Here is a 15,397-nt window from a genome sequence, read left to right as displayed (position 1 = left end):
GAATTCTGCGCCGCAAGAAGTTGCCACCTCAAAATACCTACCAGCTGCAGGGTTGTAAGTTCGTGTCTGGTTTGTCAGCTGGTGACTTAGTCATTTCCTTCACAGCTGGCGTCATTCCGTTGACGCCAGCTTCTGTCAGTGGTCTCCGTGGTGTGACTGATTTCAGGAGAATGGTTCTTTGCTTGGGATCGAAACTTTTTCCTCCGTATGTCTCTGGGATCCGGTAACCTAAGATAACCTTTTCCAACTTCTTCTTCACCTTCACCTTCACCTTCACCTGTCCCCACAACCCAGTGGAGGGTCGTCAGGGCACTGCAGATGATTTCCAGACCAGTTCTCTCTGTTGTTGACTATCGCAGCTCTCTGTGAATCTGGGAAGTTCAGGTCCGTCCATTCTTTGATGTTGTCCTGCCACATTTTCTTTTTGCCTCCCTCTCTTCCCTCTGCCTGATAACCTAGTCCCAACTAATCGCCGAATTCGGTTTATATGATAATGATTGTGTGTGTGTGTGTGTGTGTGTGTGTGTGTGTGACTGTGTGACTGTGTGACACAGCCCAGGACTGCCTGGCCTACATGCAGAACGGCAGCGAGCTGATCAAGATCCGCTCCAACAGCCGCCAGTACCACCGCTTCTTCTCCCTCAACAGTGACGTCTCCGAGATCCGGTGGCAGCCCACCTCCAAGAAACCCCACAAGGCCCGCAGTGAGTGCCTCAGTGTCTGTCTGTCTATCGGTCTGTCTGCTTGTTTGTTTGTTTGTCTGCCTGTCTGTCTGTCTGTCCCACCTCCAAGAAACCCCACAAGGCCCGCCATGAGGTCTTTCTGTCTGTGTCTGCCTGCCTGTCTGTCTGTGTATGTCTGTCTGTCTGTCTGTCTGTCTGCCTGCCTGTCTGTCTGTCTGCCTGCCTTCCTGTCTGTCTGTCAGTCTGCTTGTTTGTTTTTCTGTCTGTCTGTCTGTTTGCCTGTCTGTCTGCCTGCCTGTCTGTATGTCTGTCTGACTGCCTGTCTGTCTGTCTGTCTGTCTGCCCGTCTGTCTGTCTGTCTGTCTGCCTGTCTATCTGACTGCCTCTGCCTGTCTGTCTGTCTGTCTGTCTGTCTGTCTGTCCCACCTCCAAGAAACCCGACAAGGCCCGCAGTGACTGCCGTCTGTCTGTCTGTCTGTCTGTTTGTCTTCATGTATCTGTCTCTGTATGTACGCGTGTATGTCTGTCTTGTGTTTCTGTCTGCATGTCGGTTATGTCTTTTTCTTTTTTCTCTGTGTGTGTGTGTCTCAGTTTGTCCCACTGACAAGAAACCTGAAAAGGTTTAACTCTCTCCATACGAACGGCAAAAGAGAAGACGTTAACAGCGTTTCACCCCAATCACCATCATCAAAGTATTGCAAGCGGAAGGCTCTTATACTGAAGAGGTGAATGTTGACAAAGATTACCACAATTCTGACGACGGAAGCTAAAGGTTGGGTCATTGAGACACCCACTGGACATCCGAGGGGTCTGTGTAGAGGAGAAGAGAGGACTGGCCGTACTGAGTGAGTTAAAGTGAGTGCTGCCCGCCCCCCGCCCCCGCCGCCGCCCCCCGCCCCCCCCCGCCCCCCAATACCCCTCTCCCCGCACCCTCCCTGTCTCTCTGTCTGTCTGCATGTCTCTCTGTCTGTGTGTCTATCCGTGTGTCTGTAGTTCGTGTGTGTGTGCTATGGGCAGGCAGGGGGTGTATTGATAGCTTAGAAAGGGTTGGAGGGAGTATGCGCGCGTGTGAGAGTATGTGTGCTTGCGCGCATGTGCGTGCGTGTGTGTGTGTGTGTGTGTGTGAATGTGTGTGTGTGTGTGTGTGTGTGTGTGTATCGGAATCAGAATCATATTTATTTGTCATGAAAACCATAAATGAAAGGTTTACAGACACAACAATAAAGGGTAAAAAAAAAAAAGTGTGTGTGTGTGTGTGTGTGAGAGAGAGAGAGAGAGAGAGAGAGTGAGTGTGTGTGTGTGTGTGTGTGTACGCGAGCGCGTGCGTGTGAACGTTGTATCGAAGTGGAGGCGATGTTCGTGTATGTGTGTGTGTGTGTGTGTGTTTGGGGAGTGGACTAGAGCGGCGGGGGGTGACGTTGGAGACGGACTAGAAGGCAGATGAAGAAGCCTTTCCAACAGATCCCGTCTCTAATGCCCAAATCGGTATCGGGGATTTCCCACTGTCTGTGCCTGTGCTGCGCTGATCCCCAGGACTCAACCTGTACATCAGTGAGAGTCTTTAAAGACGAGAGAGAGAGAGAGAGAGAGACAGACAGACAGACAGACAGACAGACAGAGACACAGAGAGACAGAGAGAGACAGAACACTGAAATGATAATAATAATAATGGATACTTATATAGCACACTGTCCAGAAGTCTGCTCTAGGTGCTTTACAAAAACGCTTTGTTAACATAAAACATTACATCTATGTTACGTACACACACCAAAATGTGACTACACACACACACACACACACACACACACACACACACACACACACACACACACACACACACACACACACACACACACACACACACACACGCACACACACTGCATACATACATTTTAACAATACATGTGTATCTAACAGCTACCCTAACACATGCGCACACATAGGCAGGCACAAACTTACATAAACGCACGCACACACAATACACATTCATGTACCTGCATGTAGTTATGTACACATACATATGTATACACACATGGTCAAGCACAGCTAACGCAAAGGAAGTGGACCTGCCACAATTGAACTTATTGCTGAGGGGAAAAGTTGAGTTTTGGGACGAGATTTAAAAGATGCGAAATGTTAGATGTCATTAGCGGTAAAGCTCTAGTGACATAGTAGGTACTAATCAGAACAAAATGGTGCAAAATAGAGGGAGTGGATCAGAAAGGAAAAAACAGAATTGAAACAACATAAACTGATAAGAGATTTGCGACACTTTGGCACTTTGTCATTAGCTTGAAGTACATGTGACAGGGGGGTAATGTGCTTTTTTTTCCCCCTAGTCGTTCGTCTCCAAGGTTTGGACAGTACACAGAAAACAAAGTATATATAAAATCATATGATAAATATTTACGCATGTAACTTCGACACACAACACATAATAAAGTACACATTAATCCTGAAATAATTATTTATGCCTCAACATCCAAACCCATCATATCAATACGAACACATGATGTAACTACAGTGTCGAGATTGACCATCCAAATGTAGCCCTTCCTTTTTATCTATGCTTTTTTCCTCATAGAACCCAAACTAATTTTTAATTGATTAATATTAGTATTTGGACCGATGATGGACGTTTTCCGTACATATATTGCCTCAGATACATATTTTGCAAGTGAAAGTATCATATCATCATTTTCTGTCATCAGTGTGCCGAACAAATCTTTTCTCTGCGCTGGAGCTGTATTGAAAAGGGTTCAGTTATTTCGCAATTCATCGTATCTTTTTCAGTTAGATATGAAATGATTTTCATCTTCTGGGCTTTCGCCACACATTAGGCAAGGAGGTGTTGCTGAATCGAACCATCTTCTTGGGGAGGGGTGAGATAGAGAGAGAGAGACAGAGACAGACAGAGAGAGAGGGGGGGAGAGAGAGAGGGGTGGTGGTGGTAGTGGTGGGTAGAGAAAGAGAATTGTGATAGAGGACAGAATGGGAGCCAGAGTGAGAGGAAAGAGAGAGGGAGTGAAAAAGAGAGAGAGAGGTGAGGGAGAGATGAGAGAGAGTGGGGGTGAAAGAGATGGGGTTAGGGAGGGTGAAAGAGAGAGGCGAGAGAGAGAGGGGAAGGGGGATGAAAGAGAGAGAGAGGCAAGGGAGAGAGAGAGAGAGAGAAAGAGTAGGGGCGAAATTGAGAGATGGGGGGGGGGGGGGTAGGTGAGAGAAGCGAGAGGGAGAGAGGGAGGGGGGGGAAGGGGGATGAAAGAGAGAGAGAGGCAAGGGAGAGAGAGAGAGAGAGAGGCAAGGGAGAGAGGCGAGAGAGAGAGGGGAAGGGGGATGAAAGAGAGAGAGAGGCAAGGGAGAGAGAGAGAGAAAGAGTAGGGGCGAAATTGAGAGATGGGGGGGTAGGTGAGAGAAGCGAGAGAGAGAGAGAGGGGGGAAGGGGGATGAAAGAGAGAGAGAGGCAAGGGAGAGAGAGAGAGAGAGGGGGGAAGGGGGATGAAAGAGAGAGAGAGGCAAGGGAGAGAGAGAGAGAGAGGGGGGAAGGGGGATGAAAGAGAGAGAGAGGCAAGAGGGAGAGAGAGAGAAAGAGTAGGGGCGAAATTGAGAGATGGGGGGGTAGGTGAGAGAAGCGAGAGAGAGAGAGGGGGGGGGAAGGGGGATGAAAGAGAGAGAGAGGCAAGAGGGAGAGAGAGAGAAAGAGTAGGGGCGAAATTGAGAGATGGGGGGGTAGGTGAGAGAAGCGAGAGAGAGAGAGGGGGGGGGAAGGGGGATGAAAGAGAGAGAGAGGCAAGAGGGAGAGAGAGAGAAAGAGTAGGGGCGAAATTGAGAGATGGGGGGGTAGGTGAGAGAAGCGAGAGAGAGAGAGGGGGGGGGAAGGGGGATGAAAGAGAGAGAGAGGCAAGAGGGAGAGAGAGAGAAAGAGTAGGGGCGAAATTGAGAGATGGGGGGGTAGGTGAGAGAAGCGAGAGAGAGAGAGGGGGGGGGAAGGGGGATGAAAGAGAGAGAGAGGCAAGGGAGAGAGGGAGAGAGAAAGAGTAGTGGCGAAATTGAGAGATGGGGGGGTAGGTGAGAGAAGCGAGAGAGAGAGAGGGGGGGGGGGAAGGGGGATGAAAGAGAGAGAGAGAGGCAAGGGAGAGAGAGAGAGAGTAGGGGCGAAATTGAGAGATGGGGGGTGGGGGGGTAGGTGAGAGAAGCGAGAGAGAGAGAGAGAGGGGGGGGAAGGGGATGAAAGAGAGAGAGAGGCAAGGGAGAGAGAGAGAGAGAGAGTAGGGGCGAAATTGAGAGATGGGGGGGAGAGATGAGAGAGAGGGAGAGAGAATGGATGACAATGACAGTGTTTTAAATGGGATGGCCATCGACCCATACAAACACATCAATTTCTCAGTACTTAAAGTTAAACGCACACGCACACGCACGCGCGCGCACACACACACACACACGCACACACACACACACACACACACACACTAAAACACAAACTCACACAGGGGTATGTGAATGCGAAACGGTGTGGGTTGTGAATTCGTATATGTGCACGTGTTTTTTTGTTCGCGTGTGCGAAACAGAAATACTACTGTGTGTTTCATTATCGCGCGATTCTAGTATGTATGTATCTATTTTTTCAATGTGTTATATATATATGTATATATATATATATATATATATATATATATATATATATATATATATATATATATATATGTTTCTCCTCTTTTTTTTTCTTCTTTTTTTTCCTATTTATTATTTTTATCATTATTATACATATACATACACACACACACACACACACACACACACACACACACACACACACACACACACACACATATTTTAAAATTATCTATATTCATATTTGTTTTGTTTTGTTTTCTGTTATCTAGATGGCTTAATGTGTAAAAAAAAAAAATAAATAAAAAGCAGATGTTGCTTATTCAGTTACCATCTTGAAATAAAAAATTTGCCTTGGACACACACAGAAACAAACCCCCTTACCCCACTAGCCCCCCTCCAACTCCTACCCCCCTCCCCACACACACAGGGGAGAGAGGGGGGGGGGATGGAAGAGATAGAAGAAAGGGGGTGAAAGAGATCTATATGAGAAAAGAAGGGCAGGAGTGACGAAGGAGAGAGACGAGAGAGATGGAATTGAGAGAGGGAGGGAGACAGAGACAGACAGAGAGATGACAGGGAGTATAGGAGTAAGAGGCAGGCTAGGTAGCCCCCCCCCCCCCCCCCCCCCCCCCCCTGTATGGGCGACTGACGAACAGCCGACCCTGTTGACTTTGGGGAGCTCCTGGGGGATCCGAGGCACGGAGAGAAGAAGTCTCTGGCACTGGCACTGGTACGGGTAGCAGCAGACTTTGTACACGTTTACGTGTGATGCGCCCGTCTCCCTTCAGGGAATGGAACCCTGGGGCCTTCGGAGGTTGATGTGTCGGTCACTGTCATTGTCGCTGTCCTTTTGTGTGTGTGTGTGTGTGTGTGTGTGTGTGTGTGTGTGTGTGTGAGAGAGAGAGAGAGAGGCCGGATCTGCTGCGGCAGAGGAGGCTGAGGTCAGGTAACTGATATGACACACGTATGTGTGTGTACTCGTATCCACACGCGTGCACTTCGCGCACCACACACACATATATACATATATACACGTACAGACACACTCACATCACACACGCATACACACACGCGCATTAGATGCGCGTACATTGACGATGACACTGGCAGATACCCCCCCCCCACCCCCCCGACACACACACACACACACACACACACACACACACACACACACAGACCCTTCACTCGCACTGTTTATCTAGTGACATAATAGCATGGAACAAAACGTTGAATACACAAACACAGAGACAGACACAGACACACAGACAACACAACACAACACAACACAACACAATACAACACACAACACAACACACACACACACACACACACACACACACACGCACGCACGCACGCACGCACGCACGCACGCACGCACGCACAGACCCTTCACTCGCACTGTTTATCTAGTGACATAATAGCATGGAACAAAACGTTGAATACACAAACACAGAGACAGACACAGACACACAGACAACACATCACAACACAACACAACACAACACAATACAACACACAACACAACACACAACACAACACACACACACACACACACACACACACACACACACACACACACACACACGCACGCACGCACGCACGCACGCACGCACAGACCCTTCACTCGCACTGTTTATCTAGTGACATAATAGCATGGAACAAAACGTTGAATACACAAACACAGAGACAGACACAGACACACAGACAACACAACACACAACACACACACACACACACACACACACACACACACACACACACACACACACACACACACACACACACACACACACACGCAAACCACACCCAAAAAAACACACACAAACACACACACGCACACACACACACACACACACACACACACACACACACACACACACACACACACACACACACACACACACACACACACACACCACAACAGAACACACACAAACACAGACACACACACCACACACACACACACACACACACACACACACACACACACACACACACACACACACACACACACATCCCAAAAGAAGAAGAAGAAAAAAAGCCTGCATGGTAGCTTTGCGGAGGAACACCCAAACGATAACTGTCTTCACTTCATTAAAAAACTTTTCTATTTTTTCCCCCTCATGAAGAGGGCTGTGTGGAATGCCGACATCCTTAGGACTGAGGTGAAACTTCCATCTCAGCTCATGTAACATAACGGAAGGTCTTCACATCTGAAAAAAGTAAGCATTGAAAAAAAAGGGAACAGTGGCTTGGAAATCTAGCAGTCTTCGCAACACTGTTCTCTTTCTAGGATTCTATGCCAGTCGGAAGGGAGAACATCGTTTATTGCTTGGATATAATCTTGAAAGAAGAAGAAAAAAAGAAAAAGAAAAAAAGAATTGCATCGTTATATTGCTTATTCCATTTTCTCGCCATGTTTAATTTGTTTTGTTTTATTATATATTCTTTTAATTCTCAAGACGTCGATTGTAACTTAACAGCATGAGCAACAAGTGCACGTTCTTGACATTGAAGGGCGTTGCAGATATTGGAACAAGTTCCTTGTGTGTTTTGATGCCCATGGACATGGCGGGGTAAAAACGGTCATACACGTAAAAGCCCACTCGTGTGCATACGAGTGAAACGCAGAAGAAGAAGATGCCCATGGCCAGTGGATAGATAGATGGTCTTATTCTCTGCAGTGCTTTTTTTTAAATGTCCTTAAAAAAGAAGAAAAAATCTCTCGATGCGAACACAGGCTCTGGAGGGTTGAAAAGGAAGAAACAAAGAGCTGAAAAGAAAGAGAGAGAGAGAGAGAGAGAGAGAGAGACAGAGAGTGTTAAGATTAGAAAACAGAAAGGTGGGATGGCGGTGGTGTGGAGAAAGATAGAAGGAAGAAAATGGGGATGCTAAACATTGAAGGATTGGGTGTGTGTGTGTGTGTGTGTGTGTGTGTGTGTGTGTGTGTGTGTGTTGGGAGGGTGGGGGGAGCGGGCTGTCCACGCAGGAATGAAGAACGTATAGATTAAAATGTTAAAATGAATGACGGATGGATGTTAAAGAGCAATAACGTGAGGTTTTGTTTGTTTATTTGTTGAAAATATAAAGATAAACAAGAAACAAACAAACGAAAAAAAACAAAAAAACCTGTAAAGTATTCAGATAGGAAGGACAGGACAATGTAGAAAAAAATAATTAAAAAAATAAATAAAATAAAAACGGAGGTGAATGAGAGAGAGAGGTGAGGGAGAGAGAGAGAGAGAGAGTGGGGGTGAAAGAGAGTTGGAGGGGTGAAAGAGAGAGAGGCGAGGGAGAGATGAGAGAGAGAGAGAGTGGGGGTGAAAGAGAGAGTTGGAGGGGTGAAAGAGAGAGAGAGGCAAGGGAGAGATGAGAGAGAGAGAGAGAATTGGAGGGGTGAAAGAGAGAGAGGCGAGGGAGAGATGAGAGAGAGAGAGTTGGAGGGGTGAAAGAGAGAGGGGCGAGGGAGAGATGAGAGAGAGTGGGGGTGAAAGAGAGAGTTGGAGGGGTGAAAGAGAGAGAGGCGAGGGAGAGATGAGAGAGAGAGAGTGGGGGTGAATGAGAGAGTTGGAGGGGTGAAAGAGAGAGGGGCGAGGGAGAGATAAGAGAGAGAGAGAGAATTGGTGGGGTGAAAGAGAGAGAGAGGTGAGGGGAGAGAGAGAGAGAGAGTGGGGGTGAAAGAGAGAATTGGTGGGGTGAAAGAGAGAGAGGCGAGGGAGAGATGAGAGAGAAAGAGAGAGTGAGGGAAGAGAGAGAAGGTGAGGTGAAAGAGAGAGGGAGGGAGAGATGAGAGAGAGAGAGTTGGAGGAGGGTAAAGAGAGAGAGGCGAGGGAGAGATAGAGAGAGAGAGTTGGAGGGGTGAAAGAGAGAGAAGGCGAGGGAGAGATGAGAGAGAGAGAGTTGGAGGGGTTAAAGAGAGAGAGGCGAGGGAGAGATGAGAGAGAGAGAGTTGGAGGGGTGAAAGAGAGAGAAAGGGAGGGAGAGATGAGAGAGAGAGGAGTTGGAGGGGTTGAAAGAGAGAGAAAGGCGAGGGAGAGAGAGAGAGGAGAGAGAGTTGGAGGGGTGAAAGAGAGAGAGGCGAGGGAGAGATGAGAGAGAGAGAGGAGAGAAGAGTGGGTGGAGGGGTGAAAGGGGAGAGAGGAGGCGAGGGAGAGATGAGAGAGAGAGAGTTGGAGGGGTTGAAAGAGGAGAGAGAGAGTTGGAGGGTAAGAGAAGAGAGAGAGAAGAGAGAGAGTTGGTGGGGTGAAAGAGAGAGAGAGGCGAGGGAGAGCTGAGAGAGAGAGGCGAGGAGAGAGAGAGAGGGGAGGGTTGAGCTTCTGGACACCATTAACAAAGGACTGCGGGGGTAGGGGGGGGGGGGAATTCTTGGAACAGAAAAAGGCTGGGCAAGTATTCACAAAGGTTTGGAGATATTTGAACAAAAAAAGCAAACAATCCAACGAAAAAGAAACAAACTTCGTTGGAGGATGTTAAGAAAAGGGATTTAGAGAGGAAGATACCAGACAGATCCCGAAACAGATTGTTCAAAATGAGAGAGCGAGAGAGGGGGAGGGGTGGAGTGGAGTGGGTAAAAGCAAGTAGAGAATTTGCGATGAAAAAAAAAGGGGGGAAAAGATGGACACACACACACACACACGCACACACACACACACACACACACACACACACACACGAGAGAGAGAGAGAGGCAGACAGACAGACAGAGAGAGATACGCGCTTCCACAGAGAGAAAGAGAGAGTCAGACAGACAGACAGACTCAGAGACAGAGAAGCACTGGTGACTGCAGTTATTGTTTCCAACTCGACGTGGAAGAGGAGCCCCCACCCCCCTTACCCCATCCCCTTACCCCCAACCCATCCACCACCCACCCCTCCACACACCCACACACACAGTCAAGAGCTGCACCAACTTCATTTAACTGAAAAGTTAACCACAGTTCAGCTGCAGTGACGTGGTCCGCGTACATCAAAAGAAATTGACGCCGGGAACAACATGTGGTCCGCCCTGTCGCAGAAATTGAAACAGTTCTGTTGTTGGGCGGGCTCTGCCCTTCTTTCCTTCACCTCTCTCTCTGTCTGTCTGTCTCTGTCTGTCTGTCTGTCTGTCTGTCTGTCTCTCTCTCTCACTGTTTTGTTGTCACAAGGACAGGTTGGAAGACTAGGCACTGCCTAAAATCGTTATCCTTGAAAAATAAAGTTTTTGAATCTTGAATCTTTTTAGATCTCTCTCTCTCTCTCTCTCTCTCTCTCTCTCTCTAACCCCCAACACCCCTCCTTCTCACCCTCTGTCTTTGTCTCTCTCTCCCACTCTCTCTCTCTTTATTTCTTTCTTTCATCGCATTTTGTTTCTCTCTCTCTCTTTCTCTCTCTAACCCCCCAAAACCCCTCTCTCTGTCCTTGTCTCTCTCTCTCTCTCTCCCACTCTTTCTCTTTCTTTTTCTCTCCTTTTTGTTTCTCGCTCTCGTTCTCTCTCTCTAACCCCCAACACCCCTCTCTCTCACCCTCTCACTGTCTCTGTCTCTTTCTCCCACTCTCTCTCTCTCTCTGTCTCTGTCACTTCCCCCTCCTCTCCCTCTGTTGCGGCATGCATTGTCGCCCCTGCATGGATTGTCGCCGTGCAGTGAGGGCTGCACGTATTGTCAACGGCGACAATCCATTCAGGAGTGACAATACTTGCCGCAACAACCACCCACCCGCCCCCCCCCCCCCCCTGCCCCCCCTTACACGCCCCCCCCCCCCCCTCCCCTACAGCCGGACGTTGTCCGCACCATGTTCATGCATAGATATGCCGGCATCAGACCTGGCTCCGTGCCTCCTGGTCCCTACACAGACATGGGAGACAGGAGGAGGGAGGGAAGGGAGGGTGGATGTGACGATTGAGGAAAGGGAGATTACCGCGGAGAGCGAGTGCAAGGCACCGGGACCTTTTGAACAGCGGAAGGCTGATGGATTGCCTGGACGTATCGGGAAAGGGGTGTGTGTGCCTGTGTCTGTGTGTGGAGGGCGAGGGGTTATGGGGAAGGCAGGAGACACGGGCAGGGTTGGGGGGGGGGGGGGGGAGGATGGGCGAAAAGCCTTTCAACAGGGGTAGGCAGAGATTCGATTATAGATGAGAGAATATTAAAGAGCGAAGATCGATAAGTCTTTTGATCAGTGGTCGAGGGTGAAAGGAGAAGGGGGTTGGGGTCCGGATGAAAGTGTGCATGTGGGTGCTGGTCTTTAGTATCATTTAGGACGCCCCCCGCGGCAGACTCGGGCTAGGCGTGGAACTTTTGGATCCAGTGATCAGGGTTATTAGAGGCCCCGTGTCGGTGTGGTGGTGGTGTGTCCTTCAGAAAGATGCTCTGCTCTGCCTCTGCCTCTCCTCGCTCCCCCCAGGTGCGAACGCGATACCAGAATTCGGCCGGGGAAGGTTGAAATCAGCTGAGGGAGAGGAGCGGGATCTCACTTTCCTGTGCCGAGCCGTGCACACGGTGAATTTGAAATTGCTGCTCGTATGGGATCTTTAACCTTCGTGAGGGCACCCTTTCTGCAGTTTGGAAGTAAAGAATAAACGCATCAGTAAAAATAAACAGATGAACAAATTATTTAGGTAAAAGATCTGTGAGTGGTAGGTTATGAAGGAGTCAAGTACGCAGCAGTCTCGGTCTTGAGGAGGAGAATGGCACAGGGGGTTCAACTGCTGGTTGTGTTCAGATTTAATGCACAGTCTGTCTTGCGAAGAAAGGCATGGTTTAAAAAGATGTTGAAGTTAACTATAAAGACCACCAGTTCACCTGTGTCTGTTTGAGGGTACTTAGAATTTTTAATGAAATTAACAATATTGCATGAAATTAGAATCAAAATGAAACGGTTATTTTCCTTAGGAGACAACCCGGACAGCTCCACCCTTTTCAGCCAGGCACGGTAGTGAACATGACTGTACCGTGAAACGTAAGCTGTCTTTTTACCTGACCTTTATCTTTTGTTGCTAATAACCGAGCCCAAAGGTATGTTTTATCTTACGTTTATCTATTGTTGCCAATAACCCAGCTCAAAGCTATGTTTTTATCAGCTTTTGTTGCTGAGAGCCCAGTCAATGGTCTCTTTTTGTTTCTATTTGTTTTTGACTCACTTGTGTAAACAAAGTGAGTCTATGTTTTAACCTGGTGTTCGGTTGTCTCTGTGTGTGCGTGTGTGTGTGTCCATGTGTCTGTGTATGTGTGTCCGTGGTAAACTTTAACATTGACATTTTCTCTGCAAATACGTTGTCAGTTGACACCAAATTTGGCATAAAAATAAGAAAAATTCAGTTCTTTCCAGTCATCTTGTTTAAAACAATATTGCACCTCTGGGATGGGCACAAAAAAGTAAAAAAAAAGAAGCCTAATTATATGCAAACTGCATTTACTGTTATATTTATATTTTTTGTATTCTCTAAACTTGGCACTTTGACCTCTTATTCTGACACAACAACAAGAGGAGTCATTATTATCATTTTTTGTTCAAACAGGAACTTCTTTTGCTAAGCATGGAATTTTTATTTATTTTGCAAACGTTTTGGTGCAGATAGTAAACAAGGGAAATTACTCTGTAATTAATGCTAGGGGACTTAATTTATCACAAGTGAGTCTTGAAGGCCTTGCCTCTCTTGTTATATGTTATCTTTGTCTTCTGCTGATGAAAGCCCATCCAAAGGATCGGTGTTTATCTGTCTTAATCTTTTGTTGCTTAGATAGTCCAGCCCAAAGCTATGTTTTTATCTTTATCTTTTGTTACTGATTGCCCAGTCCAAAGGTCTGTTTTTATCTTATCTTTTGTTGCTTATAGCCCAGCCCAAAGCTATTTTTATCATATCTTTCTCTGTTGTTACCAGTAGCCCAGCCCAAAGCTATGTTTTTATCTGATCTTTATCTGTTGTTGCTAATACCCCAACTGACCACCATACGTGGTCATATCGGGCCAGAAAACTCACATTTTGGTCCTGTGGATCCTTAATAAAATTTTTAAAAAGGGGTGTGGGAGGGATATAATGCTCGCGTTCAGTCATTCATGCACAAAAAATCTCGGGACATTGCCCTGACGCTGACCGCTCCGTCATTCTGCAACTGGGCACAGAGAACGAGTACTGTCACATTCATGCACATAATTATTTATTGATCAGTCCGCTCGCTATCACATCACACACCTCCTTGAAACTTGAAACCAAGCACGCACACAAACCTGGGACATACCTCTCACGTTGTACATTCCGTCAAATTTTCATATTTAAAAAAACAAAACAAGAGAGGAGGCCTTCAAGACTCACTTGTGATACACTTAAAAAAAAAAAAAAAAATCTAATTGTTAAAATGTGTTCTGTATTTGTAAGCCCTGTACACAGAGAGTAAAACACACAAGCTTTTTATGTATTGAGTATAATTTCAAAATGTAATGTTTAAGATGAGAAAGATCAGTTTAAAGCAAATTAAGTCCCCTAGCATTAATTACAGAGTAATTTCCCTTTTTTACTATCTGCACCAAAAACGTTTGCAAAATAAATAAAACTTCCATGCTTAGCAAAAGAAGTTCCTGTTTGAACAAAAAATGATAATAATGACTGCTCTTGTTGTGTCAGAATATCAGATCAAAGTGCCAAGTTTAGAGAATACAAAAAATATAAATATAACAGTAAATGCAGTTTGCATATAATTAGGCTTCTTTTTTTTCTTTCTTTTTTTTCTCTTTTTTGTTGTTGTGCCCATCCCAGAGGTGCAATATTGTTTTAAACAAGATGACTGGAAAGAACTGAATTTTTCCTGTTTTTATGCCTAATTTGGTGTCAACTGACAAAGTATTTGCAGAGAAAATGTCAATGTTAAAGTTTACCACGGACACACAGACACACACACACACACACACACAGACAACCGAACACCGGTTTAAAACATAGACTCACTTTGTTTACACAAGTGAGTCAAAAGGAAGAAGAAAAAAAGTGCACGAACAGACACATAATGATGGTAACAGGGGAGGGTGGGGGGGGGTGAATGTTGTTTTGGGGAGGGAGGGGGTTTGAGGGGGAAGCGGTTCCAGCCATTTTGCCGGTCCCAGTGCTGTTGGACGTTCCAACCCCGGGTGTGGCTGGCGGAGCCGAGGAACGACTGAAGACTGAAGCGACTGGTAGCTGGCTGTGAAGAATGGCTGTTGCCGTCACTGCAGGAGATGAGGTCGTTTTCTCCTTCAAGATCGTTTTTTTTTTTTGTTTTTTTTTTTTTCCGGGATTGCTGAGCCTTCGTCTTGTTGTTGTTATTGTTGTTGTTGTTGTTCTTCTTCTTCTCATCTTCCTTCTTCTTCTTCTTGTCCTTCTTCTCCTCCTTCTCATCCCCCCCTTCTCTTTTTCCTCCTCCTCCTCCTCATTCCTCCTTCTTCTTCTCCTCCTCCTCCTCCTTCTTCTTCTCCTCTTCCTTCTTCTTCTCCTTCTCCTCCTCCTCCTTCTCCTTCTGCTTCTTCTCCTCCTCCTTCTTCTTCTCCTTCTCCTCCTCCTCCTTCTATTCCAGTTTCTTTTTCTTCTCCTCCTCCTTCTCTTCCTCCTCCTCCTCCTTCTTCTTCTCCTCCTCCTCCATTCCCTCCTCCACCTTCTTCTTCCTCTTCTTCTTCTACTTCTTCATCTTCTTCTTCTTGTTCTTGATCTTCTTCTTCTTCTTCTCCTCCTCCTCCTCCTCCTTCTTCTCTCTTCCTCCGCTTCGTTTTCCTTTCTTCCTCTGTTGTTGTTTTTCCTCCTCCTCTTCCTCCTCCTTTTTTCTTCTTCTGATTCCCCGTGTCTCATTTGACATTTCCCTTTCTTCTTCTTCTCCTTCTCTTTCTTCTTCTTCTTCTTCTTCTTCTCTTGTCCTCTATACTGTTAATGTCTTGGGTCTGGAAGGACAAAGGAGTTTGGCAGGAGGGAGGGAGGGGGGTGTGGCAGCAGCAGCTGTTCCTCCAATACCCGCCCCCCCCCCCCCCCTCAAACCCCTCCCTCCCCCCCCCCTCCCACCGAACCCTACCGACATCTTTTTACTGTACGTGTCTGTCCCTTGTGTGTGTGTGTGTGTGTGTGTGTAAGGGTGGGTTGGGTTAGGGGTGTGTGGGTGGGGGTCGTGACG

At 46.9% G+C, this 15,397-nt stretch overlaps 1 protein-coding gene across 1 annotated transcript in view; it reads left to right on the top strand.

Moving 5' to 3' along the window:
• LOC143301575 (inactive phospholipase C-like protein 1) overlaps positions 1–15,397 on the top strand; it is a 222,128-nt gene that overhangs the window by 113,503 nt on the left and 93,228 nt on the right. Inside the window, exon 2 of the mRNA XM_076615957.1 lies at positions 555–704. Coding sequence (XP_076472072.1) covers positions 555–704 — 150 coding nt within the window. The remainder of the gene's footprint in view (positions 1–554; positions 705–15,397) is intronic.

This window comes from Babylonia areolata, chromosome 27 (assembly GCF_041734735.1).
Source record: "Babylonia areolata isolate BAREFJ2019XMU chromosome 27, ASM4173473v1, whole genome shotgun sequence".
Classification (NCBI taxonomy): domain Eukaryota; kingdom Metazoa; phylum Mollusca; class Gastropoda; order Neogastropoda; family Buccinidae; genus Babylonia; species Babylonia areolata.
This window is presented reverse-complemented; position numbering and strand designations above follow the sequence as displayed.